The 26517-nt window shown below is 36.0% G+C and overlaps 3 protein-coding genes across 6 annotated transcripts in view; all 3 read left to right on the forward strand.

Moving 5' to 3' along the window:
- Positions 1 to 2617, forward strand: part of myo1cb (myosin Ic, paralog b) — an 84747-nt gene extending 82130 nt beyond the window's left edge. For 3 of the 4 annotated variants that reach the window (XM_005157668.5, XM_005157667.6, XM_073923152.1), the window contains exon 31: positions 39 to 2617. In XM_005157668.5, the coding sequence (XP_005157725.1) occupies positions 39 to 65 (27 nt within the window). In that variant the 3' untranslated portion in view covers positions 66 to 2617. The remainder of the gene's footprint in view (positions 1 to 38) is intronic. The other variant, NM_001317189.1, reaches the window with a different exon arrangement.
- Positions 2618 to 5151: 2534 nt separating this feature from the next.
- si:dkey-118k5.3 lies at positions 5152 to 16648 on the forward strand. The gene is made up of 7 exons (XM_005157669.5): positions 5152 to 7784; positions 11339 to 11761; positions 11870 to 11956; positions 14250 to 14333; positions 14413 to 14496; positions 14589 to 14672; positions 14751 to 16648. Exons 1-7 carry the CDS (start codon positions 5977 to 5979, stop codon positions 14842 to 14844), a joined length of 2664 nt encoding a protein of 887 aa, XP_005157726.1. The 5' UTR covers positions 5152 to 5976; the 3' UTR covers positions 14845 to 16648.
- A 2289-nt stretch (positions 16649 to 18937) lies between these two features.
- Positions 18938 to 26517, forward strand: part of slc43a2a (solute carrier family 43 member 2a) — a 39876-nt gene continuing 32296 nt past the window's right edge. Inside the window, 2 exon segments of the mRNA NM_200251.2 lie at positions 18938 to 19045; positions 20899 to 21124. Coding sequence (NP_956545.1) covers positions 20965 to 21124 — 160 coding nt within the window. The 5' untranslated portion in view covers positions 18938 to 19045; positions 20899 to 20964.

The following is a 26517-nucleotide window of genomic DNA, read 5'->3' on the forward strand; positions in this document are numbered from 1 at the left end:
AAAAACAGTGTGAATAACAGCATGTTTGTATTCGTCAGACCGCCCCTCGCCTCAACTCAAGATGATGGACGAGTCGTGACCAAGCACTTCCAGATACGCTCCTTAGTTCTTCAATCACATGACTACAGGCGGAGCTTTTCTCCACCAATCAGACGCCGGCCAGCCAGCCGCACCAAAGGCCTCTGCTTTCAGTTGCGAAAATCCAGCAAACTTATTTATGTTTTGGGGGATTAATACTGCTATATGAATATATGATTTTATATGTCGAAGCCAAGAAATAACAATATATGTATGTGCATTTTTTCATCTTTATCTAGCTTATTTGGGGGGTGTTGAATGATTTGTTAGAGACGGTGACCTCAGCCATGATCACGAGGTAAATCAGGGTTCACAATTAGCTTTGGTCCTATTTATGATTCTTTTTGCAATCCAAACCCACTCAGAACCAGTACACATTTGCTTCTGTCACTATGATTTGAGTTATTATTGCTTGGTAACTCAATCAAATGTTCATAGGAAAGGTATTATGACTTTTTTGCATAGAAAAGATGACTTTCAGATTCTGTTGAACCTGTTTTACACACTATTTGTGCGACATAATTTCACTCACATGCCTAATAAGTTATTAATATTAGTTGATGTGAGGGATGTAAAATAAGGAGAGCATATGCCAAGTTTAATGAATGTGATTGTGTGTGATTTGTATGAAAAGGCTATGAAAATGATTGGATTTTATTTCTTTTTCTAGAAAATCAGCCCTATTGTGAGTCGTAATTCATAAACTACTTTAAAGGAGCACTCTTTGTTTTTGCAAATAGGCTCTTTTGGAATTTTTACAAACCCCCTATAGTTAAACAGTTGCGTTTTACTATTTTAGCTTAGCATAAACTATTGAATCGGATTAGACCAGTAGTATCTCGCTCAAAGATATCAGAAAAGAGTTTAGATCATTTGACTATTCAAAGCTAAACCTTTCTATAATTATAGTTATAAAGACCTACATAAATTGAAAAGTTGATATGAATTTTTTTAATGAGATGCTAATGGTCTAATCTGATTCAATGATTTATGCTAAGCTAAGCTAAAAGTGCTCCTGCCATACCCGGATATAGGCTGAATGAATTTCAAAATGGTAACTCAAAACTGTTTGACTCTTTGAAAGGTGAAGAGTTTCAGAGAGGTGGAGAGGCCTCATAATGTTAGGATTGGATTTAGAGAGTATCTTTGATAAGGGAAAGAAATGGGATGAAATACAGTGATGGACAATTGATTCTTAAATCATTCAGGATTTTTTTCTCCTAATACTTTGGCCACAATAACCTCTCTTATTAATGTCATTTCCCCATGTTAGCATTACTCTAAGTTCTTCATGAAGCTTGTGTCAATTGTTAGCTTTAATGGTATAAAAATTGTACATTATCTATTGTGATTCATAATTCATTGCCTACTTTAAAGGAGCACTGCACTTTTTTGGAAATAGGGTCATTTTACAGGCCCCCTAAAGTCAATCAGTTAAGTTGTACTATTTTTGAATTTATTAAAAGAAGCACTTTTAGCTTAGCTTAGCTTTAATCATTGAATCGGATGAGACCATTAGAATTTGCTCAAATATTTTTTAAAAGAGTTCATATTTTTTATGAAATAAATCTAAATCCTATGTAGTTACATCGTTTATAAGACCAACATAAATTGAAAAATTACTATGAATTTTTTTGAGCGAGATGCTATGGTCTAATCCGATTCAATGATTTATGCTAAGCTACGCTAAAAGTGCTCCTGCCAGACATGGTGATTGGCTGAATGGATTAAAACATGGTGAAACTCAACTGTTTAACTCTAGGAGACTTGTAAAATGTTTCTCAAAAAGGAGGAGCGTTCCGTTAATTTGAAAACTGACATCAGTAACAATTTTTTAATCTCAAAATTGTGCCTCAAAAGGGTAAGATTGGATTCAGAGAGTGTCTTTGATAAGAAAAGATTCCCAAATCATTCAGGCTTTTTGCTCCTAATCCTTTGGACACAATAATCTCTCTTATTAATGCCATTTCCCCATGTTAGCATTACTCTACGTTCACAAGCTTGTGTCAATTGTTAGCCTTAATAGAATGGAAGTTGTGAGTTATCTACAGTTAATATGGAACTTGGCTTTCTTATTTTTCTGAGGCAGGTTTGTGTATATGTAGATAAAAGGTAACAAAGCACTACTAAATGCTCAAAACCAAATGTAATATGTCATTTTTGAAACCAAAAGTGAACTGTGGCACCTAACGCTGTTGGTAGCACAGTTATTTGATTTTGCCATTGAGCATGTGCCTATCATCACTAGTGTCATAGTTGACGATGCTAAAGAAAAGAAAAACACTGTAAGAAAGACACACGATTAAATAAAGTCAAGTGCCGCATGTATTTAGAGCAAATATCTATTTTTGACATTTATTAAAACAAGAAATACAATACTATTTGCATAAGCTCTTGGCCCATTAATTAAGATGTAATTCACAGTTTGTGAGTTTGTTTTATACTTTTTGTGTAAAAAAGAAAAACCTGGAAAAATATATATGACATTTTGAAGCAGACTGACAATGTATCTGAGCATATTAAAGCTGATTAAAAGCTGTGAGCGTCTGGTTTATGTATAGTTTTCATTTGATAATGACAATAATTATTATTTGGAATGGAGAGAGTTTGGATCATTTTCATATTTAAAGCTGAAGTGAAATGAATTGTTTTGAGTGAGATGCTAATGGTCTAATCTGATTCAATGATGTATGCTAAGCTAAGCTAAAAGTTCTTCTACCAGACTGAATTTACAAAATGGTAAATCTCAACTGTTTAACTCTTTAAAAAAAGGTGAAGAGTTCTTTAATTTGAAAATTGAGGTCAATTACAATTTTTATTCTAAAATTTGTGCCTCATAATGTTAGGATTGGATTTAAAGAGTATGTTTGATAAAAAAAGAAATGGGATGAAATAAAGTGATGGACAATTGATTCTCAAATCGTTCAGGGTTTGTGCTTCTAATACTTTGGACACAGTAATCTCTGTATCTTCTTGTAAAATTTTAATTTGATAATGACAATAATTATTATTTGCAAAGGAGAAAATGAATTGTGTTGTTTTGGTAAGTCTATCCAGAGTGTGAGACAAATGGCAGCGGTTGGATTTTCACTAACCAAAATGTTTTGAAAGTATTTTGAACTGTGCATATTAATTAAATAAAAAGGAATCATTCATTTGTTTTAATATTTTAAGTTTTAAAAATATAAACTTTAACAGAAAACAGTAGGAAATGGAAATTGAGCTGTTAAACTCTTAAAACTAAAGGTTCTTTACTGGCATTTGATAGTTCGGTGTGCATTAACATTCAAAGAAGCATTCAACACAAAAACATTATTGTGGAAATATGTTCTTTGTTTATTTGGTAACTCTTTGATTTAGCAGGGTGTCTGCAGAGTTTTAAAAAGTATTAAAATGTCTGAACTTTCACAAACTAAATTTGAGGACTTAAAATGTATTAAATAGACTGAAATTTTGACTTGTCTTAAATTATTGTAAATAGGTTTTAATTTTTCTTTGTCCATAAAAGTCTACCCAATCGGGCCAACATGCAGTGGGTAGCACAATAGCCTCACAGCAAGAAAGTCGCTGGTTCAAGCCTCGGCTGGGTCAGTTGACATTTCTGTGTGGAGTTTGCATGTTCTCTCTGTGTTCGTGTTGGTTTCCTCCAGGTGCTCCGGTTTCCACTATCCAAAGACATGCGCTATAGGTCAATTGGGTAAGCTAAATTGGCCGTAGTGTAAGAGTATGAATGCAAGAGTGTATGGGTGTTTCCCAGTGATGCATAAGCTGCGAAAAACATATGCTGGATAAGTTGGTGGTTCATTCCGTTAGTTCCTGATTAATAAAGGAACTAAGCTAAAAAAAATTATAATAATCAATGTATATGCATACAACTAGGGTTTGCTTGTTTTGACATTTTTTTTTTTTTAGAATTTGCAGCTAAAAATAACTTAGAATATAATGTATAATAAAAAAGTCCTGTATAAGTGTGAAATGTAATTCATAATGGTCCTAAAAAATGTTTTAATCAGTCTTTGTGAAACCTGCAGAAACCATGTTTAAGGTGATGTAGTTACATGTTCCATATGCTCACAATTGTAGTTACAATGAATTACGCATCATTACATGTAACAAGTACAAGTATGTGCTGGGGTGGCTTTAAGCACTCCCAGGTATGGGGCTCTAGCATTGAAACTCAAAACACTCTCTTTCTCTATCGATATTAAATATAAAATATATTTGATGTGGAATCTTTATCTTCTTACTGTAAAATTAAATACAATAAATTCACACATATAAAGGAGGTTCACAAACTGCACAGTTAATGAGCCATACTTGATAAGACTTTAATATTTGCATGTGCAGTACAGAAGAAACATTTAACTATTCATAAGGGTCCTGATATTGAAAAGACGTAATGTTGTTAAAACCTTAAGGGTTATGGATAGATTAACCTATGATAGAACATTTATAAAAGAGCTATAGAGCATGGTCCCAACATATTTCCTGTTTTATATTTTTAATTTATAGAGCTTCAGAGATTTCAAAAAGAGACATGTTGATAAATAATTGTATTATAGCTTATTTTTCATAAGTTATGATTGAATTGTTGAATTGTTACAGTTATGGAATTGTTTGTTTGATTGGAAACGATCAATGGCATGACCACACTGAAATGGTCTATATGATTAAGGCTTATTGGGATTGGTCGGGTCCCCTAAATCCCTTGCTACTTGCTTAATGAAATTAATTAGTTAAATGAATAGTTACACTGTTAATATGTCACTTTAAAATAAATGTAACTGATAGTTCTTTACACCAAGAACAAATATTTTACTAAACTATTCGCTGAAATAGTTTAATATAGTTAATATAGTTTACTAATCGTTTCTTTGGTTTTGGTTTTCTCATAACGCACAGCAAACTCCTTTATTGAACCTTTATTTTAGGGGGTATTGTAAATACGAATGCACATCAGTAATCAGAAACCAGCCACATATTAAAGGAGACTGTTCAGAGAAGAGCACGAGTGTTTCTGGCTGTAGGCGGAGATCCTTCAACTTCTTGTATTTTGTTATTGCTCAATAAATCAGGTGACTTGCGGGGGAAAATGACAGAGCATGTCAATCATATGGACGCCTATAATGTTGCCGTTATATACTATAGCGATTCATTTATAAACTGTAATACGGTAGTAGCTTTCGTGTTAAGTAATCGATAGATATCTCCTATTTGTTTTACATCATGTGAATATTTTGAATACGGCTATTATCAAAGGAAAGTTTCACTTTCAAAATGAATGAGATTCTACGGAAGTGAGGGAAGCGTGTGATACTGTTTATTGGCGTATTTAGCCATTCCTTTGTTTTGGTTTAGGAGCTCTTATTATACCTGTTTGGATGTACACCGGTTATACAGTAAGCCAGATTTAATTCAGAGGTATTTAAAGGAATGTGTTGGGTTACTTTCTGGGCGTCAAGCTATTCGTTTGATTTCCCTGTCAGAGTTTGTTCAGTAATGTTAAGTACCGTTTAAATAATACATTGTGTTTTATTGATATGACAGTGAACATATTTGGACAAACACCTTCTGAGTTAAGAAACAATGACACAACATTCATTACTTTTTTGTCGATTTACCACACGATACCGACATAAATGAGACACGTTGTGTTGTCGTGCTGTTTTGGTTAAACTCTGACAAACACTTGTTTAACAGACATGTATCGTTGTTGAAATGTTATTTGAATACGCGGCTGGAATAACATTAATTGTACAAAAAAAACTAATTTTAACATAAAATTAATTAATTATTCTTTTTAAATAACTTCAAATTAGAATTGAAATCATTTTCAGGGGGTTCAGGCCATAATAAGGGGGCCCCAAATTCCCCCAGAGCCGGTAATATTTTAAAGTGATGGCTGTTAGAGTCTGTTGCACTGAGATTCAACTGCGTCGCGTGGAGCTGGTGGAGAACTACAGTATACACTTGACACGCCTTCTGGACGTGTTGTTTAATGTGGGGGCATTGACCGAAGAGGACCTCAGTCTCATAAGGGGCTCGTCTGTTAGAGGCGAGCGGGACTGTATGAGATTTCTGCTGGATGTGCTGAATGGTAGAGGAGAAGAATCATGCAGGGCGTTTTTCTATATACTACCAAGTATCCAAGATGGGACCTTACAAATAGGGCAGATCGGCAGACAAGAGCATCTCAAAAAACACAAGGAAATCTTATCAAGGGAGCACAGCCTGGTGGACTATCTCAGCATCAGGAGACACACTTCAGGGCAGGATGAGACCAGACAGTTGACTGATATCACCTTCTCAAGACAGGCTGGTTATGCATCATCTTCTCAATGCCGACATGAATCAACTGGAGTTGGAGATGCATTCAGAACATGTGCAGATGATATCTGCGTTTTCAGCGATGTTTACGGCAGTCTGCTGTCCAGTCAATCGAGTGGTGTGAACATGTTGTCAGGAGTTGCTGGAAGTGGAAAAACCACAGTTGTAAGACGCTTGGTGCGAGAGTGGGCTGCAGAAACCACTTCACACAAAATTGTCTTACCCTTGTCCTTTCGTGAGTTAAACCTCATAACTCAAGAGCAGAGCTTGCAAGACCTGCTCTCAGATCACTACATTCACCTCAAACCTTTCCTGCATGACTTACTCAAGTCAAAACCAACCCAGTTTTTACTCATCCTAGATGGTCTGGATGAGTTCTGCTACCCTCTTAATTTCGAGCACACTCCCAAATGCTCAGATCCCGAGAGGGTGCTGCCTATACAATCCATTGTGGTCAATTTAATCAAGGGAAATCTGCTTCCAGGCATGTCCGTTTTTCTCACCTCAAGGCCTCATGCGGTCTCCAAAGTTCCTCCGGTGCTGGTCAGCCAGTATTACAGCCTGTTGGGTTTCTCTGTAGATCAGCAGAAGCAGTACTTTGAGAAGAACTGCAGATCTCCTGAGGCTGCTGCTGCAGTTTGGGCCTCAGTGTCGTCCCATAAACCCCTTCTCCTCATGTGCCACATTCCCGCATTCTGTTGGATTGTGTCCACTGCCTTGCATGACGGTGGCTCCTGCCTTTATCCTGATCCTGTAAATGCCAAGTCAGGAGAGCAAGAAGGCCTCGATAAAGATGACCTACAGATACCTTCTGAGATGAGCTCCAAACCTGTGACGATCACCGAGATTTACTGCTGTTTCGTTAAATCCATCGTGCTGTTCCATGCCCAAGGGCGAAGCGAGGGCTCCCATCACACCAGGCTTCAGCATGCTCCTCATGTCCTGGCTGAAATGCAGCCAGTACTCAAAAGTCTCGGGGCGATGGCCTTCAAAGGCCTCCTGGAGAGACGATTCATCTTTGAAAGCTCCGATATAAACTCTTTTAATCTGGATAGCACCAAACTCTCACAGGTGTTCCTCTTCGAGATCCTTAAAGAGGATCGAGCGTCCCTCACCTTAGAAAAGGGCTTTCATTTCCTCCACACCAGCGTGCAGGAGTTTCTGGCCGCCTTGTACTATGTTCTACAGTCACTCTCAGGATCAGATGCGTTTTCAGGCCTCAAACCAAGAACAGGCCGATATCTTCAGTCTGCGCTTAAACAAATGGGATCAGCTGTCAACAAACTCAGCAGGCCGCGGCGTCTTTTCTGCAGACGTATTAAGAAGGCACTTCGCTGTGGGGAACAACATCAGTCTGGACACATGGATCTTTTCTGCAGGTACCTTTAAAAAAAGCCATATATAATTAAATGAATGCATACCCAACAAACACATTTACGTTGTAGCGATGTCTGTACAACGTTGCATGTTTTCAAAGGCAACATCACCACTAACCGCTTACGTGCTCGCTACATTGTTAAGACGTGAGAAGGCTGTAGCAACGTTGTCGTGTGACATTAAGCAACTGTGAGGAGACATTCTTGCTACATGTATTAATGTTTTTTTTCTCCTGGCAGTTTATCAATGCTGCCTAGAATACCGGATAACTAGTAATGATTTCCAGTAATGCTTAATATTAAATATTGGTCATTCATTTTTCTTTTTTAATTTAACAATTGCAATTGAAGTGTAAAAATGCCGCACAAATGAATATGATTAAACTTTTTTATTACATATTTCACAACACTTAATACATACAGTACACATCTAATTATAAGCAAACAGTATAAAATGAAGATTAAATCAAATACTTAACTACATATAATTAAACAAAGCGTAGGCTAAATTAAAATGTCAGTTGAGACGGTACAAACAATAGAAGTAAACAAGAAAGCATTAAAAATAAAAATAAATAAATAATTAAATAAATTTTTATTAATTAAAAAATGCAGACACGACATTAAAGTTCTGGACTGGAGAACACAGCAGACCGGGGAGCGCAGTCGAAAACCAGGTGTAACTTAGTTGTTGGTTCGGAGAAATCAGTCAGAGATAGAAATCCAACAGAGAATCCAATTCAGAGTTGGATCCACAGCAGCCACGAGTCAAAATAGGCAGTGAAAAACAGATCAGAGCTTGACACAACAGGACTACACAAATCCCCACTGATGACTTATTTAGCAAGAAGAAATAAAGCAATACTCACGTCTCCTCCTTAAATGAGACACTGAAGGCTCTGTTGAAATTTAAACTGATTCATTGATGATGAGTAAATGTTGCACAGTGGTCTTCCATGCCACCTAAGTACAACCTAAAGCAACAGATGTTTAAAATGGCAACATGACACCGCTGTGACAACCTTCAGCAACAACGTAGATCCTCAACCTTTTTACAAGGTTGGTACAACATTGTAGTAGCGATGCAATGGATAACAATTTCACTATTAACCGCACTTTAATTCGTCACTGTTAGGGCTTCTCAACAGGCTTCTCAACACCATGTTTCTGCATGGAACAAAACTGCTGCAACTTAACAAAGTTATGCCAACTGAGTGCTAGTTTGAAGTTCCAAGCTTGTACACCATGCACACTGGATTAACTATAGCTGAGGCTATTAACTAAGGGCCAGTCACATATCGCGTCTTTTGCGCGCGCAAGTTCGTCCTTTCTAATGGAGGTGCGTGGCTTGCATATGTGGAGTAATAGACTCGTTCTTTCAACCTACTTGTTGAAAGAATTCCGTGAGCGCCCTACACTGAGAAAAAAAATAAAACAAAATGAAAAATACCAAACATTTTTGTTATAGAGTTGATCAAAAGGTTCAGCAGCGATTGAATGCATTTCTTCACTGTAAAAGGGAAATACTTAGCTATCATGTAACTTAGATTTACATTAGACAAATACTATTTATTTATTTATTTATTTATTCATTTATTTATTAATTTTTAATTTTATTAATTTATTTTAATTTTATGTATTGATTATTTTAATTTATTTCATTTTTTATTTTAAATTTATTTATTCATTTATTTTAAATGTATTATTTTATATATTTTCATTTATTTTTAATGAATTAATTTATTTAAATTTTATTTATTTATTTTCATTTATTAACATTTATATTAATTTATTTACATTTTATTTATTTATTTAAAATTAATTAATAAATTTTTATTTATTTAAAATGTATTTATTTATTTATTTAAATTTTATTATTTATTTAAATTTATTATAATTTTTTTATTGACATTTGTTTTCAGTGTAAAATTATTATTTATGTTTAAATGTTTAAACGTTTTCACTTATTTTTACGTCCAAAGAGAATTGGACAATTGTTTGTTTTTTATTATTGTTTTTTGTCATATTATTTGGTTACTGAGCAACAATAAAAATCACTTTAATTAAAATATTAAAAATGGAGTTTTCATGTGATTTTTCTAAACTAGCTGTGTTTTGAAATTAATGAATGCATAATAATTGTGATAACCGTGATTATTCCTCAGACTATAATCGCACAACCAAAATCTATAACCGTTGCATCCCTACATTGTAGGAAGGACGCTATATGTTGAGGCAACGTTGTGTGTTTGTTGGGTATTTATATTGACACTTTTTTCCTTTTGTTTTTTCCTAAAGGGATAATTTTAAAAAATGAACATTTATTTACTATTTAAGACTGATTTATACTTCTGTTTCAAGCGCACGGGTATGCTCCGACACAGCCTTCGCACGGTCGCACAGCTCTCGCCGTGTTTGATGCTGATCCGCACCTCTCAAAAAATATAACTACACATCGCACCGATCCATAGCACAAGCTCTGTGATTGGCCACCTTGGTAACTGTGATGAGTTTGGGCAGTGCTGAGAGCCACGAGCCCGATGGAGCGAGTGTTTACAAGTGTCGACTCATTTGAAGGAGCTCCATATGGAAACTTTAATTATGTGTTTACTTATGATCAAAGTTGGTGCACGTTCGCCGGTTCCTGCCTCAAAATGAGCAAGTTTGAGCTACTTCTACATTAAGGTAGTGTTTAGAAAAAACAAATCACCGGTGAAGAAACTCAACACAGAAGAACATAAAAACCTCACTGCCAGCTAGTGTTTCTGAAGTGTTATTGCAGAGCAACACAAACAGCGAGCAGAACTATAAATGCAACTATGCGCCTTAACTCACCCTAAGGTGGTTCCAAACTTGGTCTTGGAGGGCCGGTGTCATGAGAATTTGAGTCCCCGCTGAGAATTGGGCCTGCCTAAAGGACCCAGAGTGATCCTATTGCTTTACTGGAGTTGTAAAGTACAGTATATGAAATCACATTCATAATTTATATAAAGTAAAAGGTGTGACTATTTCATTTAAAACGGCACTTATAAGCGTTATATTGACTCTTTCTCTTACTTGTGTATAATTAAAGGCATGCATTGGTAGTGAAAATGAGTATTTATTTTTTATACTCTTTAGTTAGCCCGTTAGCTTATTTGTTAGCATTATCCTAACCCTTACCCTTCTGTTAGTCTCCTGGCTACCATAAGCTAACGCAGTTCTGATTAACTACACAACAAGGTATCATTATAATGGCTTTTGATCAAGCGTTCAACACAGAGGATTCCTTAGGGGTTCTAAACGAACTCGATTTCGCGGGGGACTTGATTTCTCACCACACAGGTATCCTAAGTTTAGTTCCAATCCCAATCAGACACGCCTGGGCTAGCTAATCAAGCTCTTTCTAGGCTTTCTAGAAAAATCCTTACAGGTGTGTTAGGGCAAGTTGGAGCTAAAATCTGCAGGACCAAGTTTGTATACCCCTGCCTTAATATAAAAAATCTGACCAACTTTTTGAAAAATTTTGATCTATTTTGATGACTGCATTTCACTAAACTCTTATTTTCCTTCTGCAGATTTGTTTGTGGCCTGCTGGTTCCCAGGACACGTCTGATCCTAAATGGATTTTTTCCTGATGGGCCCAAAATGCATCTGCTCCGTTGCGAGCTCTCTCCAGACTTGACTCCTCCTTTCCTGCTCCATCTGTTACATTCTCAGCTCCAGAGCTCCACCCTGGGCCCGGAGAGGCAGGTCAATGTTTGTCACTGTCTGTACGAGGCCCAGGACCCAGGTCTGTCACAGCGCCTACAGGGTTGGATGAAAGTTCTTTCACAGCAGGCCTCAGATCAGTCTGGTTCGGTAAACAGGGACTGGAGTGAACTGGCTTTCCTCTTACAGCTCAGCCCAGACCTGCAGGTTTTACATTTGGACGCTCAAGGACTTGATGCTGATGGATTAAGCAGACTCCTACCAGTCCTTCCTCTTTTTTCAACACTGAGGTAAAAACCGTAGGCATAGTTTTTTTTAGACAAAAACAAAGCATGTATTGTTAAATGTTATTATGTATTGGGTTTTGTAATATTTTGTGAATGTTTTTCTGATAATAGTCTCGGTCAGAATCCTCTTGGTTCAGAGGGAGCTGCTGTGTTGTCCCTTGTTCTGAGAAGCCCAGACTGTTGTATTGAGAGGCTATGGTAAGTGCAGAAGGTCAATTAAATATAAAGTAATAAAAAGTGAATAAAAATGTTAAATTAAAGGGTTAGTTCACCCAAAAATGAAAATTCTCATTATCTACTCACCCTTTACTTGTTCACTTGTTTGACTTACTTTCTTCTGTGGATGATCAGGGGTGCACTTGATCAGCACGGCCACCCTTGTGTAAACTCTGGCCACCCCAATGTGATTTAGTTGTTGATATAATTAATTTAAATGTACTTACGTAAATTAACATTTTTTCAATAAATAAATTAATCAGTTAATTAATAAAATGCAGCCAGTAAACTATTGTGGATTGATCAGCGCCACTGACATAGCTGATTGACTAAGATTGCACACTTTTTATTAAGAAATTGTTATTTCTGAAAAAAAGAAAGTTGTGTTTTATCTGATTAAAAACCAGAAATTCAAAAAAATAAACATTACATTTTGAAATCAGCTTTTCAGAATCTAGTTTATTTAGCAAGTGGGTGTATTTTGCAATAAGGTACATCAAAAGAAGAATATGTATTAATGTATTGTGGCTCAAAAAGGAGCATGGATAAATGATAGTATTAGGGTATGTATAGTAAGTGTGTGTGTGCGTGTGTGTGTGTGTGTAGTAATGTCTTTCTTTCAGTTTGTTCATTTGTTTGTTTTATTAATTGGGTATATGCCGAGCTAGTGTTCTTCCCATACTGATAAACTTCCGGTGACCAGTTATTGTGAACTTTTTTCAATTTTATACGGTTCCTTATACAGCATCGATGTTGTAATGTCATTAAAATACATTCAGTTAAATAAACTTTGGCATTCATTTAGTTGTTCAAGTGTAAAACGAGACAAAAAGCCATTTACTCGCACGTGCCCGTCAGAATTGCCAGGCTAGCGCAGAAGCTCCATTGAATATACTGGAGTAAAATAAATGCTCATATTAAAAAGACAAGGCGGATGTTGTTTTAAAACGGTTCCCAAAGTGAAAAGTTCTAAAATCTACACCCTTGTGTTTTCCTGTGTACAATCAATCTATTGTATGTATTTTGTGAAACAATTAAGTCATCATCATGCCACATCTAGACCCTAGTCAAACACAACTACACCTATGTTTTATACGCATGCTCCAAGTCTTAGTTTTTTTGTGTATCTCTGTGATAGAAGAATTACTGTGCTACATACCTCAACCTGATCTCACTAAGTAGGACATGTTCCTGGATTAACATCCATGTTGATTCTGGAACGACAGTCCAATTATTCAGAATTAAGGCATATGTTTACCATTTATGTTAAGTTTAGGCTTATGGTTAAGTTTATGCACTTCTACATGATTGCTATACAAATATTTTTCCCCTCTGATTTTGGGAATAATTAACAGTCATGTTTGGGTTTAGGGATAGGGGTTAGGTATGGATTACATTTTTCAAACAAAAATGATGCTTCAGGATCAACATGGATTTTAATCCAGGATCGCATTGTACATGGCAAAAGTCATGACGTGTGCTACATACTTGTCTAGCATGTAAACAACATTGTTTGTAGTCATTGTTTGTTTTTTTGAGAGTACTCTTATAAAATTTAGGCAAAAATAGGCATCTGGCTTGATATGGATGTAGCCTGGGATGATTTGAGCTTTGTGACATGATGTCCTGTCGGAATGATCATCACAAAATGGGTTTACGGTGGTCATAAAGGGATGGACATGGTCAATAATAATGACCTGGGTCTCATTGATAAACATGCTGTACGCATAAAAACAGGGTGGAAAAGTGCATTTGCCAGTTCCCACGCAAAAGTTGATAGGAGAATGTGCACAGCTGTATTTTAAATATTATTATTAATATTGTTATTATATTAAATATTGACTTAATTGAGTCACTTTAAATCATATGAGCTATAATAATTAAAAATAAATGCAAAATTACTATGCTATTACTTGAAGGAAGGTTTCTACATAAGGTTTTATAAACGAGACACCTGATCCATTACTAAAAGCCAAGATGGTTCAATGCTTTTATGTTGTTCACACCAAATTCTGGCCCTGCTATCTGAATACTGCAGAAGAAATCGAGACTCATTTGATGTGCTGTGTGTTCAAAGATGCTGACCCTGATTGTACTGAGTGGCTATTTGAGAGAATGTTGCTTTTTATCAGCTGAAGCAGTCTGACCACAGGATCTAAAGCACTGATTTACTGCCATGTGATTGGCTAGATATTCAGACATGCCTAATAAAGTGGCCAGTGTGTTTTTGTGTAATTTATAATAAAATAAATAATAATGTTCATGTTCAATATAGGGTGGTTGCGACAGGGCTTGGATGCGAAGGCCTGAGGATCCTTGCAGAAGCTCTGAAGGAAAATCGTACCGTGACTGACCTCAGGTGAACACCGCAAAATGTTCAGTTACAAATACTGTACGTTGTGCTTTCCTCGTTTAACGCTCGTAATATCATTCATTAGAATGGCCATCAATAAAATTGGAGATGCTGGAGCTGGTTATCTTGCAGACCTACTGAGGACAAACCGCACGCTGACAGATATCAGGTGACCAAGACTAACCTCTGCATTGAAATTTCACAATAAATCAATGGCTTATCTTCAGCGTTCAATATGTCTGATTATTTCGCTTCCTACAGACTTCGTGACAATCTAGTAACAGATAAAGGAGCCGAAATCCTCATGTCTGCACTCAAAGAGAACACTACCTTAAAGTATCTGTGGTAAGAGTCATCTAGAGCTGATTTATTTCAGGTTATTTCTCTAACACAGGTGCTATAGATTTTCTTTATTTACTGCAGGCTCTTTGACAACAAGTTTACCAAAGATGGCGTCAGAAAACTGAAAGAATTTGCAAAGACCAGACCCAACCTGGACATTAAAGTGTGCATCTGACACTCAAACTGAAAACATCTCTCTAAAAGGAACGTTCGTTTCTGAAATGGTTAAGCAAAATTTCATTCAGAAATACTATGTTGCTCTGATATGTTATTTTTAACACACTGTTTCTTCCTTGTTTATGTTCATATGCCTTTTCTGTGACAACTTCTGAATTTCATTGAGATTTTCAAACCCTCTCATCTTATTTAATCAAGATCTCTACATCACTATTAGTAATACAGTGAAGTATGAATACCTGGTTTTACTGCACTTTCTCACAACATGTCCCATATATGTCCCATAACTGTAATGTCAACCACTAGTGCTTACACTACGAAAGCAGTCCAGGCACATGGGTTTTAGGTCAACAGTGGAGCTCAAAATATTTAGGCTCCATTTAATTCTTTCAGCTTGCACAGTAAACAGTGCAGGGTTTCACACAATTCTCCATGTTGTCCCAACACAAATCGATTAAGTTAGCTTAATTGTCCTTACAAATTTAAGTTGATTGAACATAAAACAATTAGGTTATCCCAAAAAGCTCAGCAATATTGTGTTGATTGGAAACAATTGTGTTGATTGAATTAACAATAACACATCTTGAAGGGATAGTTCACTCAAAAATGTACATTTACTCACCCTCAAGTGGTTCCAAACCTTTATGAGTTTAAGATATTTCAAAGGAATCTAACAATCTCTAACCATTGACTTCCATAGTAGTAAAAAACAAATACAAGTTTACAGTTTTCTTCAAAGTAACTTCTTTTTTTGTTTAATAAAAGAAGCAAGTATATTATAGGTCTCAAACTGGATTGCTGGAGGGCCGCAGCTCTGCACAGTTTTTCTCCAACTCTAATCAAACAGCTGATCCAACTAATCAAGGTGGTCAAGAGTTCTATGGTGTACATTAGAGGTGGTTGAAGCTAAATTATGCAGAGCTGTGGCCCTCCGGGAATTGAGTTTGAAACCATTAAAGGAAATTGTAAGTAAATGATGACAGAATTTTCATTTTTGCTGAACTATTATTTAAATATTGAACTATTCCAGGTGTAAACAGGGTCTCAGATTCACACTTCATTCTCTGGACACTGAAATGTATTCATTTTAGTAATACAGTGGACTCTTGTTAATAGGCAACCTTTTTAGCAAAAACCCCACAGATTCATAAAATGGTGCTCTCAAAAGACCTATATAGGTGTCTTACCCTTTAACTTGCACTATAGGAAAACTAAATTTGGCCATTTTGTTTGATTAAATTGAGTTCCTGAAACCACTCTAAGCAAATACTGAGGGTTTTTTAATGGTAACCAATGCACAGGCTTGTTAAAGGGTTAATACACTCAAGTTTATCTTGTACTTTATTATAAATTATTATCTTCTCTTTTTTAGCATCTCAGTCTAGTGCCAATGGTTTATTGCTCATTTTTGTGGGTGTTTTTATATATGCAGAGCTTACGGCTCCTGTAGATGCTTCATAAACAGAAGTAAAATGTACGTGTAAAATACACAACGGTATTGCATTTGTTGTTTAGTCAATAATAATATTATTAGTAATTGATTCAACATGTCAAATTAACATTAGAACTTCATGAACTTTGCTGTTTCTTAACCCCAGCTGTCAGATAACTGTTAGAAAAGTTGCACGTCTGTCTTCTTTCTAAAAGTTGCATAATGTGTTTCAGGCATTTCATTTCATCATGTCATTGACTGCCGCAACATCGTGAAATATGAATTGTGTAGTTATAGAAGTGTTATTATACAGCCATTAAAGCAAAATGTACAAACAGATGTTGAATAAACACAGTACATGGATACTCCAGATTCTTGTTTGCTTTTATAATGGAGTCTGCGGTTTGTCGTCCCTGCAAAGTGTAAACAGCATTGCTTGATGAATGATTACATATATTACTGCATGCTGTCTTGGATGCAAACACTTTCCATACATACCACGTTATTTATAATGTGGAACAGAACTCTCATATGTGGCATTAAGTTAGCCTAACTGATTTACAGGTAAATAATCAACTCCTACAGTACACACTTATAAAATAAAGCTTCTCTAGTGGCCTCAGTGGTTCCATGTAGAATCTTTGACATCTGTGGAAGCTTTCCATTCCACAAACGGTTCTTTATATAGCTGATATCAAAGGTATGGTACATTTAATAATATATAAATTACATAAAACATCCTCAGGCTTTTTTAATAGGATAATTCTCCAAAAATGTAAGTTTCCTCAATTTAAAATCTGTTGAAATCTGTTGAACATGCTCAATGCTTAAAATACATCAATAAAAGCAAATACTACCCACATAGCAAAATAATCTCTGACCCACACAATCAGCGTTTGCTTGACCCACATGGCCCAGTGAATTACGGTACATCACTGGACCAAGTTTGACTTTCAGAAAAGGGACAAAAATGGACCATATCTGGGTCAAGTCTCAGCCAAGTAAATAACCCATAACTGAGCCTAAACTGGGCCAGATATGTTGGTTTGTCATGACTGCAATGAAATTGAAAAACCCATGAATTATTGCAATTTAGGCATGCTATGGGCATGCTTTTTCACAAAAAAAATGTTTTCTTTATTTGAAAATATTTTAAATGTGGGTCAAGGTAGCCAAATTCACATGACTCACTTATCAATTATTAACATCTGGGCCGAATGCTACATTTTACATCTGGCCCAAATATTGTGTGCTCAGCCAATCCAGGGCCATGTTTGACCCACATGCTGTATGCCAGTGCCGGTGTCCTGAAATTTTATCCTACCCATCAGATTATGCTACCAATACTGTATTCGAATGGTTCTGGGGTTGGGGTTAGGGCTACATATCTCCACATTAAAATTTAAACTGGTTGCAAAATCTGATGGGTAGCATACTGCGTCATCAAAATGTGCTACCTACTTTTTAAATGGGAGGTAGGACAATCTGACAAGGTGGGAGAAATCGACAGAACCCCGGATGAATGCCTGCTGTGATTTACTGTGTGTCAAATCTGGGCCAGAATTCCTTGCTACCTGTGTATAAAAGTCAGCGGCTTGCGTTTTTCAACATTTAATATAATGTGTCTTCAGAAAGGAAGAAATTCAAACAGGTTTGTAAAACATAAAGTCTGAATAAATTACAACAAAAGCTACATTTTTGGGTGAACTGCCCCTTTAAGTTTACTTTTAACGGAATAAAAGTTTATTGGAGAATGAAACTGGCCTCTAAATGCTTTTGAAGTCGTTATTGTTAAGAATATGAACAAAAATTAAATAACGAAAAGTGTATATGCTGTTCCACAAGTTCATTTGAGATCAGTAATCCCCCATAAAGTAACATATTTCTGGAGTAAGGGGAAGCTGCAGGCCCGGAGACTGCATTTGAATGTAGTTGCTCATTTAAACCACCAGATGGCGACGTCATGTTTTATGACTCATAGACGATTAGTCCTTTGTTCAGTTCAGTGCTTACAAAAAATACAAGAAACCGAATACAGCAAGCTACTATTAATAAAGGTCTTCGGTCTTTGTTCGGATTCCATGTATCATAATACACCCTTTTGTATTTGCTACCAAATTAGCCTATTTATCAGTAAATGATCTTTGATAAACAGTCCATGACTTCAGAAGTTTGAAAAGAGTCTGAATATGATACCCAGTGTGCAAATGACTGAAAAACATCGAAACAATGTCAAATTCAATAGCCATATGTTATAATATTTCAGTTCATCAGTCGGTTTTGATGTGTTTTTGTTTTGAGTATCCTATCAGCTTGGCCATTATTATCACAGATGTTGAATTCATAAAGTATGGGGACAGCTTTCTTTGTTTTGTTTCGTCTTTTGTGTGTTATGAATGTTAAAAAGTCTTAAAAGGGAAGCAAATACCGAAAACGATAGCAGGAAGCACAACATCACACAATCCCCTGTGCTCTGAGTGTTGTTCTTTTGCTGTGGAGCAAAAAATAAAGTAAAATTATTTATATATATATTCGTCGAGCGGCGCTCTGATTGGTCGGTCTCATCTCTAGCTCAGGAACCAGCCAATAGGCAAGTTGCCTTGTTTATGTGAAGCAAGCGGTGCAAATATAAAATCGGCAATAAGAGATGTTTGGAAATAAATTGATGTTTGAACATAACCCAAGGAGTGAACTCGGCTTCAGAAAGCTGTTTATGCCTTTTCGACGCTGAAGACAGGCGAAGCGAGGATTTGGTGAAGGAAAATAGGTAAGACTTATTATAAGGATGCTGAGCTATAAGTTTACCTGTTATGAGTGTTGACATTGAAATAGTTAATATAATCATTGATGAACAATTCCACAATATGTATTTGTTTTAACCCATAGGGTATTCATTTGAAGACGTTAGATGATTTCTAGCATGATGTCATATAATAACGACCATAAAATAATCTTTGTTTAGGCTAATAACTGCACATTGCCATGTCAGTTGTTGTTTTGACGTTATGAAGCGTTACCAAACTGTGATGTGCTGTTTGAACTGTATATAAGGCGGTGAGTGTTTTATGCCGCAACTTTATTCAGTGTGTACTGTAAACAGCTGTATGACTTTGTGCTTTGACATGCTGTTCATTTGTGTTTTTGTATGTCATGGTTGCCATGCAAAAAAAAAATAATAAAAAACGTTTTATTTGATTCCCGTTGTGATGCGGGTTCTTAAATTTGACCTAGGAAACCGCTTTGCAGCATCTTATGACAAACAGCCGTCAAATCTGCCAGTACATCACATCTTAGCTATAAATGACACTGACTCTGCATTAATACAGTATTTGTTTACCCTAATACCGAACAATAGTGTGAAGCGAAAACCAGGAAGCGCATTTAAGGGGTCTGTATGTGCAGAGTGTGTGTGTGTGTATATATACAAGGACCAGCTGAGCTCTGTGTGCATGGGGAAGGAGGGGAAGTGGGTTCACACATACATATACACACACAGGCGGAGGCACTGATGATGATGATGATGATGCCTGTCCAGTTTAGACCAGTTTTTCTGGGCAGCACGTTTTCCGCAGGATACTGCTTATCGTTAAGACACAAACAAAACATCGCGAGCAAATTAGGGAAGAAAAGTCAACCAGTCAAACGACCGATTTCCGATGCTTAAAATTGTTTTATGAACCGTTTGCGAGCATATAAACAGCTTCTGTTATATTTCTGTTGGAATTCCCCAAACGACATCGTTTGTGCAAAGCAAGCATAGAAATAAACGTATATTATGACGTGATGTCACTTCCCCGCTGGTTAAATTGATTTAGTACAAAGATATCCGTAGCACAAAGCGGCTGACTCGCGCCGCACTGGTTCGAACCGGCTGGATCTTGGTCTCACGTGGAGCTGCTTTCTGAATCTGTTTATCGCGTAGCCAATGAGCGAAGAAGCAAACATTTGAATAGCCAATCAGATGATACAAGGGCGGAATTAGAGGCGGAGAAATGGGCGGGGTTTAGACCAACAACATGCTCTTTTGGAACTCAGCTTTTTTCCCTTCATGAGCTGTTTTGAAGCAAAGAGAGACAAAGGGATTGGATTTAAATGATGTTTGCTAGGAGTTGCGCTTAAAAGAAGCATTTTGTATTGTGATAAACAATTATGTGTATTCATTTGGATATTAAGAAGAATAAAAATATCAAATTTATCATTATATTTGTATTGATGCAGTTAGTTTACCCTGAAATGAAAATTACAGCATTATTTAAGCCCCTCAAGTGAGTCGTTGCAAACCTGTAAGACTTTTGAGCATTTTCTGAACAATAAATTAAATTATTTTATGAGATGCTGACCCAAAATGAGAATAAAAGACAAAATAAAGTTGTTTCTTTAGAAGACTTATTTATTTAGGTTTTTGGACATTTAGAAGTTTTGAGTGTACAAATTTTCAATGGTGACCTCAAACAACAACAACAAGCAGGGTTTTTTAAACATTTTAAATTAAACAGAGTGAGTAACGATGACAAGAGATTTAATTTCAGAACTTTAAAATACAAAAGTAATAATATATTTATAGCAGTATAATGTTTGTCATTAATCAACTAACACCCAACTCTATGGCCACTTTCACAGGATCATCCAGCGTTTAAGGGGATTTCCTCTGTATTCCCAGCACAGCTTGTATCATCTCCTTCAGCCATGGCTCCTACACTGGCCACAGCCTTCTCCAGGCGCTGGTGGATGGCCATCACTGCGGTCATCGAGAACCTGTTGTTCTCAGCCGTCCTGCTGGGATGGGGCTCGCTGCTTATTATGCTCAAATCTGAGGGCTTTTACTCCTACCTCTGCAGAGAAGCAGGTGAGGAGGGGGGCAAACGAGTGCACACACAAACAAACACTGGAGACAACAAATGCACTATGGATGCCAGATTGAATGCTGCAAATAATTAAGCGAACATCAAAGAGAGGGCTTATACATAGACAGCATATTAATTGCTTTAATAGTTTTGTTTTCACCCAAAACATGTCATAAAAGCTAAGATGTTGACTTGACCTACAAAAAGTTTATTATTTCGCAACAGAGGCTGCAACGGTTTATAGATGTTATAATCATTTCATTGCTTGAGGGAATGTGGTGCAGTGTTATAAAAAACAAAAAGTGTCTGGCGCCCATCACAGGGCTTATGGGAGAATCCAGACCTGAACAGGCCATCAATCGATCAATGAGAGTCTAAACCTTATTTGGAAGCTCTTTTGCTTTGTGTTGCAATTAAAGGAATTACAAACAGCATCTACACGCTTATTTGGCATTAGAATGTTGGCAAAAGGGGATCTAGATCATTTGAGATCTATCACAACATGCACACAGACCAGAGGACTATTAGTCTGCTTATATAATACAGTACATCAGCTCTATCTTGAGGATCTTCAGAATAGTTCAAATGCCTGTTAATTGCTTATTTGTGTTTCCAAAACAAGCATGACGAGAAGATGAAGAGCAGAGAACTACTCTGAACTGAAATGTGGGTCAGCTTACAATTATCTATATATATAGTGCACAAAAAAGCACAGGCTTTGATACAACAGATACACTTTTTATTATTATATATTATTATTATTATTTATATATTATATAAATGCATATTATTAAACAATTTAGTGTATAATTTTTGTGTTTAATAAAGTATATTATTGTTTATATATTAAAGTATAGATACAGGAGGTATTTCAAAAATATTTTATAAGTATCATATAATCATAAATATACAAACATCTAAGCATTCTAAACTAGATGCATTTCATTGAGAAGCAAAATTACTTCAAAGATGTTAAGTCTTCCTTCCTCCAACGTCTAGCATGATTAGATAACCAAGATGAAACTCGGAACTGCAACCAACAAACCAAAACACAATTTTTTATTATTCATTTTTAATATCCCACTTTTTATTTTCATAAATTTTAGCTATGATCGTAATTTAAATATAAAAAAATTAAATTAAACATTTTAAATGTAAAGTTGAATAATTAATGAGTAAAAGTTGAAAAAAATAATAAATCAAATGAATGAATCAAATTTATTTATTTGTTTTAGTGCTGTAACCAGTAGTAAAGAAAGGAAGAAATGATCTGTTCATGTGAGCTTGATCCATGCTGCAGAAACTTGATACATGCTGTTTAAACAAGTAAAAAAACTATTTTTTATTTGTTGAATTTTGGGATTAAATCAACAAAATGCAATAGTTGACACATTTAACGAGTATTTACAGTTGAAGTCAGAATTATTAGCCCCCTTCTTTTTTTTTCTATTTTAAATATTAAATATTTCCCAAATGATGTTTAATAGAGCAAGGAAATTTTCACAGTATGTCTGATAATGTTTTTTCTTCTGGAGAAAGTCTCATTTGCTTTATTTCGGCTAGGACAAAAACTATTTTTCATTGTTTTTTAAAGCCATTTTAAGGTCAAAATTATTAGCCCTTTTAAGTCATATATTTTTCGATAGTCTACAGAAGAATACAATAACTTGCCTAATTACCCTAACTTGCCTAGTTAAATTAAATAACCTAGTTAAATGTCACTTTAAGCTGTATAGAAGTGTCTTGAAAAATATCTAGTCAAATAATATTTACTGTCATCATGGCGAAGATAAAATAAATCAGTTATTAAAAATGAGTTATTAAAACTATTATGTTTAGAAATGTGTTGAAAAAAAATCTACTCTCTGTTAAACAGAAATTGGGGGAAAAAAATAAACAGGGGGGCTAATAATTCTGACTTCAACTGTATATTATTATATTGATTAAATCTCTTAGATCAATATTGGCCTAATACTGTAACTTTTTTTGCAATAGAGAGTAGAATATAACAAGAAAGCTAAAGTAGAGTGGACGGAAGTATCAGCAAAAAGATGCAAGGCAGGAATCACACTGAGGTCACATTTGCGCTAAATGTGTGTTTAACCACAAGGCTAGACACACTGACCTGAAACTGTTTTAATGCATGCAGACACACCAATGCAAGTGAGTTCATACTGAAAATAAACATGTTCTCGATTAAAAGGGAAAACAAGTCAATGTTTCTTAGCCATTAAGGCATATTCATTACAGATGAAGACAAAACCAAAACTACTGTGCAAGAGCATTTTTTGCCAGTGTAATTAATGCAGATACATGTGGACTGTAGCCCTGAACGACTGTTCAGCTCTGTTTACGACTCTTGGCATGTCTGTGGAGAACAGCATGTTCCTTCTGACGTCCAAGATTAACTTTATTTATTAATACAACCTGCATCCATTAATTACATAATCATGCACTAAAGCACACGTATTCGTACATGTACATATTAAGACTGCTAGCGGAGCTCATGGAAATATCATCACAAGGCCAAATGCCTCAGAGGTAAGAAAAAACATGAAAGCACAATGTGAGCCAAAAGCCATGTTTTGAACATCCTATAGAGTATGCCAAACAAAGACATTTGTGTTATGTATATTCATATCTAAAGGGGAAATGCACAATGATGAATAACGGCTCAGCTATTTGATTTTTGACCTTCTGTATGTTCATAACGTGTACTGTGTCATGTGGTTGTTGGCAATAGCAAAATATCTGCTTGTTGACACTAGTGTGGAGCGTTACATCTTGTTCTTCACAGCAACTTTTTCAGGGAATGGGGTCAGCAGACGCAAGCATGCTGCTCCTGGGTTATTTTTCCACTCTAAAATCTGTGACCTAAACGATTTAACACAACATTGTGAAAACACATTTCTGTTTTTCCAAAGAATCTTATGACCCATTAGCACAATAACACACCAGCACACCTACACCTTTTGTTTAAACTAACATGCGCCTTTCGATTATCCCATCTTTACATCTGTATGGAGCACTTTCCACTTGTCATCCAATTGACAAAAACACATTTTAATACTAAACTGAGCCTTAAGGTCTGCCATTCTTCATTTATGTGTTTGAGGCTTTGTGTTTCACGTAGCAATGTGAAGTGTGAACACAAACACAAATGCGTGGCGTTCCTCCTCCCAAATCCTTCTTACAACACTTACTTGACACATTTATTGATGGGAGAGTGATATATTAGTTCACAATGCAATCCTGTACATTCACAGTTCACTTCTCTCTTTATTTTCCAGCTGTCGTCAGCATGTAGACATCAGATCTCACATGAAACACGGAAGTATATGTGGCTTAAGTGTTTGCTCAGTGTAAATATTAGGCTATCTTGCTGTTTCCTCACCTACTTTAGTTTTTTTTTCTCTTGGACTCAGCTTTTTGCTTCATGTTATCTGCTGGTGGCTTCGTTTTAATCATCAGGCGTGAAGAAACACAGATCAGAAAAATGCTTGTCTGGCTAAATACTCTAGCTCAGCACGTCTGACCGAGGAGTTCATGACGTTGGTGTGCTTCAGACTCTATTCTGTTCTTCTCTCACTTCTCTTTATCAAAGCAAATGGAAAAAATGAGGCCTGGTTGTCTCTGGTTTGCCGGCGCTGATTAGATCTAGAGGATGAATGGGTTCAGGAACTCCTGAAATAGAGCTCTTTGCTCAGATCAAGAGACTTTGAAGGTGAATTTAGCAACAAAAAAAAACTTTTTGTCAGTTTGTCTTAGTCATATTTAAAGTCAGAAGCATTTGTTTGTAATTGATTTATTATTTTTTGCATAATAAGTATAATCTTAGGTAACAAACATTTTTTTTAGGATTTTTTCATAAATTAAAAGTTAAAATAAAAGTTCAGAAAAATGAAAAACTGAATATAAAAAATCTAATGATACAGATTTTAAAAATTTTGTCATTATAAATACCTTAACTGTCACTTTTGATTAAAAATAATGCATCTTTACTGAATATTATTATATATTCATAAAAGTAATAATAATGTTTCGGCGCTAATAGCCTAGTGGTTAGTTCGTCAACATATAATAATATTATTCGTAATTCCTTACATTTAAATAGTGCTTTTCTGGACACTCAAAATGCTTTACACATTTGGGTGAATCTCCTCATCCACCACCAGTGTGCAGCATCCACCTGGATAATTTGACGGCAGCCATATTGTGCCAGACATCAGCTGAATGCAACGGCAGCCATATTGCTATGATAGGCAGAGGCCAGTGGGCAAATTTGGCCAGGATGCCGGTGTTAAACCCCTACTCTTTTTCAAAGGACATCCTGGGATTTTTAAGGACCACAGAGAGTCAGGAACTCGGTTTAACGACTCATCCGAAAGACGACGCTCACTGAGCAGTATAGAGTGCCCTTCACTATACTGGGGTGTTAGGAACTACACAGACTGCAGGTTGAGCACCCCATGCTGGTCTCACTAAGACAACTCCCGACAGCAACCAAGCTTTTCCATGTGGTCTCCCATGCAGGAACTGACCAGGCGCAGTCCTGCTTAACTTTAGTGGGTGACCATGTGAGAGTTGCAGAGAGCTAGCTGCCGAGCTCGATTTCTGGCTCAAGGTCCTTTGCTGATAATTCCCCTCTCTCTGCCCCCATACTTTCCTGTCTGTAAATTTCCACTGTTCTATCAATAAAGGTGAAAACCCCTAAAAACAATTATATAAAAAAGTAATAATAATGTACAAGTATTAATTATTTTTTAGTGTATATTCCTGACCTAAAGTTTCCAATGGAATTTTTTATTTATTTATATATTTGATTTTTGGAGTGACCCACATTGTGTATAGAAAATTGCTTTATTCATTAAAACCTAAAACTTAAAAAAACATATACTACATATTGCCAACCTCATTTGACCAAGTACGACATGTTCTCAGATTAACATCCATGTTGATAATGGAACAGCATGTCAATCAGACAATCAGAGTTAAGGGATATGTTTACCATTTATATTAAGTTTAGGCTCATGGTTAGGTTTATGCATTTATACATAATTGTTATACAACTATTCCCTCTGATTTTTTTTACAGTTATGGTTGGGTCTAGGGGTAGGGAATAGGTATGGATTATATTTAAAAAAAAAAAAAAGCTGATGTTCCAGGACCAAGATCGCATTGTACTTGGCAAAATCAAGATGTGCTACTACATATGATGTCAGTCTATGCCTGCTAACTGGAGCAGCTATTGAAACCAGTGTGTATTGATTGACCCAGGGAAGATCTTTCTTTATTACTCAACAAAGGCCCAGCAGATACAGTATCTCTCCTCTAATGATCAATCGCTGAGCTCTAACCCATTTCTTCACATCTTTAGTCTGCTCAGCTCATCTCT

This window comes from Danio rerio, chromosome 15, assembly GCF_049306965.1.
Source record: "Danio rerio strain Tuebingen ecotype United States chromosome 15, GRCz12tu, whole genome shotgun sequence".
NCBI classification, from domain to species: Eukaryota; Metazoa; Chordata; class Actinopteri; order Cypriniformes; family Danionidae; genus Danio; species Danio rerio.